The sequence below is a fragment of the Vicia villosa genome, linkage group LG4, assembly GCF_029867415.1.
Source record: "Vicia villosa cultivar HV-30 ecotype Madison, WI linkage group LG4, Vvil1.0, whole genome shotgun sequence".
NCBI lineage: Eukaryota > Viridiplantae > Streptophyta > Magnoliopsida > Fabales > Fabaceae > Vicia > Vicia villosa.
The window spans coordinates 197014601-197019789 of record NC_081183.1 but is presented as its reverse complement, the minus strand read 5'-3'; the positions used below and the strand labels follow the sequence as shown (position 1 = coordinate 197019789).

Below are 5189 nucleotides of genomic sequence, written 5' to 3'. Positions count from 1 at the left end.
TATTGCAAAATGAGAGGATGGAGCCGAAGAGAGAAAGGAGTTGGATATTTGGGAGATAAAGGACAAATGAAATCTTTTGAGGAATTTTCGAAAGTACAAAATTCACTTTGGTAGAAGAGAAAAAGTTGTAGAATTTGAAAAGCATTGTTTCTTATTAACAAATAAATGCAAACCGATTGGCTTCATAGCAAAAAGTGGAACAAAACATAACAATTTTAGTAACCAATTTGATTCAATATGATAGTTTAGTTAGAAAAAATAAAATTTTGACACAAAATACCTTCAAATCGATGACATGACAAAATTATACATAACGGCATAATTGTATCTTTCAAAAAAAAAACAAATCAATGAATTGACAAAATTATAAATAAAGGCATAATTGTATTTTCCCAAAAAAAAAAAAAACTATCATATATTTCCTTCATGGTAATTCGAGGGGTCAACACGACAAAATATTTTTACTTTGGAGCATTTCTTTTCTGAATAATATACTTTTGTGTGAGACACACCATATACTCACTCAAAATTTTAAGTGATAAGTGTGTGGATTCTCTCATTTTAATGTTGAGTTTCCGCATTTCTAACCAATGTGTGACTTTTTCACACTTGTAATTCTTTTCCATCACAATGGAATAAGAAAAATATTTATCATCTCTATTTAACTAGGATTAAAAGGTGATTTTTTAGCAGTTGTTTCCTGCAGAATCGTGATATTGCTTATACTTAGAGGAAATACTGAACATTCAAGGTTCGGTATTCCTATAACGATGATATTGCTTATACTTAAAGGGAGGTACTGAACATTCAAGGTTCGGTATTCCTATAACGATTGTGCAATGTGTCCCATTAAAATCAAATGTTCTTTTAGCCTTTTTGATAGCAAAAGCAAGCTTAATCGTATTGCTCACAGCACCAATAGTGCATAAAATAATGCATAAACATTGTTTAGAAGCTATTGAACGAACTTTTTCAAACCTTCTTTGCTAATTGATGAACATAATTTGAATTTTGTGTGGAAAAGTTATAAATTTGCCAATCATATAATCAATAACTATATGGGAAGGATTGAATTTATTGATAATGAATAAAGATAGAGAAAATACTAACATGACTACAAATACTGTATATAGAGAAGTTTTTCAAAATTTGTAACTTAAGCAACATTGACAATTTAAATGATTTTACATCATCAAATAATAGGATGATGTAAAATCATTTAAATTGCTTAATTACTTAGATATCATCGATTATAGGAATTTTCTTGCCATCTCCTTGGTATTGATCTTTATAGATCATCAAATTATATATCATGTCATTTAAACCATATCATTTCAGAATTTTTTAGCGCAAAAAAAATAAAAAATGAAATAGGAACCAGAACTATGATTTTAAAATGAATGGATCAATTACATAAAGAAATAACAGTAAAGAGACTAAAATTATAATTTAACCTATTACGATAATTTAATTTCTTTATCATTAATAGTTGATAGTTTATTTGTAATATAAAATAGTACATCAGACCAGTGCGATAAACCCGTGCATCGCACTGGTCAAGAATCTAGTGATAAATTACTATACACCGACTTCCACAAAGCCTGCTGGAAGAGGGGGGAAAAGAAGAGCTGCAGTTCCATCATGTATTAGGAATAAAAGCATATAAGAAGCACATAACTCCCTCCATTTAAGTCCACACCCAGTGGAGAGGAAGGGTCAAGCTACAGGAATACTACTTGTGCCATACAGCATAGTTATGGCCACTGGTAGATAGAGTCCATTCCTTCCCAGATGGGCTCCATGAACCATCTCCAATCTTCATGCAGAGCTTTTCCCCGATGATTGCAGCGTATACATTGTGCTTGGCTTCCAGAATCCTAATAGGTGATCTGCTATGAATACCTTGACGCTTGCGAGTGTCAATCTGCAGTTAAATGTAAGTTGGTTTATTAGATTCTTTTTGTCAAACGAAAATGCATTAGTGTGATACTAGTCTGTTACATACCAACTTCACAATCTGATCATGAACTGATTGGTTCCAGTCATAAAAGTGGTCATAGAAAATTGTAGGTATCCCAGGATGAGTCAATATGTAAGCATATCCCTGCAGTAACCAAATGTTTATTCACATACACGTTCTTGGTATCAAATGTTAGTATGTAACTACTTCCCTCTAGACTCAAAAGCATTATTATTTAAAAAGCCCCTAATGGCCAAAAAATACGTACCTCCATAACATGATCAGAAGGAAAGGGCCAATGAGCCTGCACAGAGAGGACAATGTGTTATTGCCAAAAAAAAAGTAGAAGTAAAATGATATAGAAGGAAATGACATATTTGTATTGGTGTCAGAGTTCTACACCCCCCACTTCAGCATGAGTTTCATGAAACAAGAATGGTAATCCCCAACAGTTCAAGAAGCACAACAGTGTATTATTTTGACAAATAAAAGATCAGCACCTGAGTTGAGCCAGTATCATGATTATCTATAAATGTAGCTGATCTTGAAGGCCACCACCCAATCACTCCAGGCGGCTTTCCTTGAGCATCACACAGTCGCCAATATTCTCTCTTGACAGCTTCCTACAAATAGTAGCAGCATGAGAAAAGGAGTTTGTAGTGAAAAATGTAATTTTGTCGCATGAATTCAATACAAAATGTTTGGTACCTGGAGAATTCCCTTTGTTGTGAAGTCAAATGCAGTTGAGAGCTGTCCAGTGCCATCAATCCAATTAACTATTCGTTGCCTATGGCTATCTGCACAGAGAGAAAAATAAGTGAGCTATAGGCTAAATATTGAAAGTGCAAAATACAAAGGAAATATTGAAAGGCTAAAGTAATCATATATTTTATAACCATTAAGTATTCCTATATTTGATGACTGGGGATATATATTTAAGCACTATACCTTGGTTATAGTCCAAACTAGAACCGTTGTAGTTGCAAGTATCCCAATACTCCCCAACAGAGAACACTGGCTTTGCTCCTTCAATATATTCTTTCACATATTTTGGTGAATAGCTACAATGACAGAATTGAAAGGTATAAAACTTATAACTCATGAATACCTAAAGTATAAATCCAAAGGAAAATCCTTAATATTCAAAAGGCATAACACATCTTACCCTTTTGCAAAATCAAAACGAAAATCCTGAAAGCCTACTTTATGGCGTAGAAACTGAAGCCATCCTATGATATCCTTTCTCACAAAGTCTTGAGTATGATCGATATTGGGAAACCCGTGGAAAATGGCCCCTGTGTTTTGTTTACCCTGAAATAAACAACATAAAGATACAACAAGATTAGAATCAATGAAAATATATTGGTATTTGGGATGTAGTGTAGATATTACCAGTCCACCAGTAGAAGATGTTACAGCACGTTCATCCCACGGTAATGAAATTCCATCAAAGCGATTGTAGATCCCTCCGCGTCCTCGGGTGGTGCCAACGCGATGATTGATAACTATGTCAGCCATTGCTCTGACTTTGTGTTGCTTCATCTTGTGAAGTAAGGCTTTTAATTGATGCTCAGAACCATATTTAGTATTAAGAGAGTAAAGGTCCTGAGGAGTATAACCTGCGAAACAGAGAAAAGACAAGAATCTATCACACAGTCATCCTGGGAATTGACGAAAAAGATAATTTTATGCCTAATCTTTGAAAAGATGTTAACCTTCAGGCGCGAAGGAATGAGTTGGTGGTGGCAACCATGCTGAAGTGATTCCAGCTTTAGCTATGTCCGGAATTTTGGTTTCTAAAGTTTCCCACCAATTGTATTTGTGAGACTCCCAGTTAAATGCCTACAGAGCAATTGTATTTGCAAGAACATCACATATATGCAAATAGCATCAAAACATACATTAAAATTCTTCAAGAAAAGTGAAAAGGGTAGGTCAGCAGTAACAGCAGTGGCAGTAGTATTTGGATTATAACCGTTAAACAACCTTAGCTTAAAGAGTCTTGTTCTATTACGGAGGTAACATAAAAACGATAAGCCAACAGTAGAGGCATTGGATTGGACCTATTTGGATTGACTCATTTGAGCTTATCTAATAAGCTAAGTTTTGTATAAATTTAAATCCATATTATCTTTTGTTATAAAAATAGTTTATACACAAGCGCTTATTTTAATGAAGAATTTCCTTAAAATATTACCTGAAAAAGAATTTCCTTTCCATCTCGCAAAACTGCGCCCGGCGTTGGGTTTGAAGAAGGATTGATGACTTCAAAAAAAGAAAAAGAAAAAAAAAGTATCAATGATCGGAACAGTACAGAGTAATTGCAGTATGATCTAACTTAAACCTACAACAGTTAAGGTTGATTGGAGAGAAAATCATACCGAGATCAGTTAGTTGATTGGGTTGATCAGTTTCCTGCAACAACAGAAAAATAAGAACGGAAGTATTTGAAAGAAAAAGAGAGAGAGGTGAGAGCAATAGTTGCATAGACGTACACTGGTAGAGTTACCCATGTGTCGAGAGAAAGATTAGAAGTGTTCTAAACTCCAATGTAGTAGAGAGAGAGAGAGAAGTGTATCGAATTGAGTTGTTGAGAATGGAATGGTGTTGGAGGGAATGGTATAAATAGTGAAAAAATAGTATAAAAAAAAAGAAGTGAATTAGAATGAGATAGACATGAGCGACGTAAAAGAGGGAATAGAGAATTGAAATAGATTCAAATTCTTGAGTTAGATTGAAAGTTGAAATTCTGGTTCTTCTAGCGGCATCTCTTGATCGATCGCTGTTAGGTTTGGAATAAAAAAAAGGAGTTGAATAGTAAGGTATCAGTGCCCATTCCGTTCACATTGTGAATCACCACCTCCCATTACTGACTCTTGTTGTTTGCTTGTCAAACTGTTCAACTTCCATCATCTCCAATCCAATTAGTTTCTTTTTGTCTCTTTATAAAAACCATGTCCCTACCTACTGCCATTTGGATCAATCACTTTTCTTACAACAAACCATAGATTAGATTCAAATAATAAAAACAAACCCATAGTCGACTTCTTTTATCCAACAACTCTGGATAATTTTGAGTAATAGATAAAACTCTTGTGGATAATTCATTTAATAATCAATCAAATTTAAATATTTTATTTCATTCTATTTTTTTATTTTGAAAAATATATTTACTAAAATCTAATCTAGGCAGTTTTCACATAAAAAATAAAATATTTAAAATATACTT

The 5189-nt window shown here is 33.7% G+C and overlaps 1 protein-coding gene across 1 annotated transcript; it reads right to left on the bottom strand.

Annotated features, from left to right (window-relative positions):
* Positions 1-1442: 1442 nt before the first annotated feature.
* Positions 1443-4846, bottom strand: LOC131594236 (probable alpha-amylase 2). The gene is made up of 12 exons (XM_058866315.1): positions 4456-4846; positions 4342-4375; positions 4158-4225; positions 3676-3802; positions 3353-3579; positions 3126-3271; positions 2909-3021; positions 2669-2757; positions 2461-2583; positions 2229-2264; positions 2006-2104; positions 1443-1924 (listed from the first exon to the last, which is right to left on the bottom strand). The coding sequence occupies exons 1-12, from the start codon at positions 4471-4473 to the stop codon at positions 1733-1735; spliced, it is 1272 nt and encodes a 423-aa protein (XP_058722298.1). The 5' UTR covers positions 4474-4846; the 3' UTR covers positions 1443-1732.
* Positions 4847-5189: the final 343 nt, after the last annotated feature.

What these genes read in the sequence shown, in the direction of transcription:
- LOC131594236 (XM_058866315.1), bottom strand. An exon ending in CATCTTCTACTGGTGGACTG is followed by an intron (nt 3,272 to 3,352) that starts GTAATATCTACA and finishes TGTTTATTTCAG; the next exon opens with GGTAAACAAAACACAGGGGC. An exon ending in CTTCTGATCATGTTATGGAG is followed by an intron (nt 2,105 to 2,228) that starts GTACGTATTTTT and finishes TGGTTACTGCAG; the next exon opens with GGATATGCTTACATATTGAC.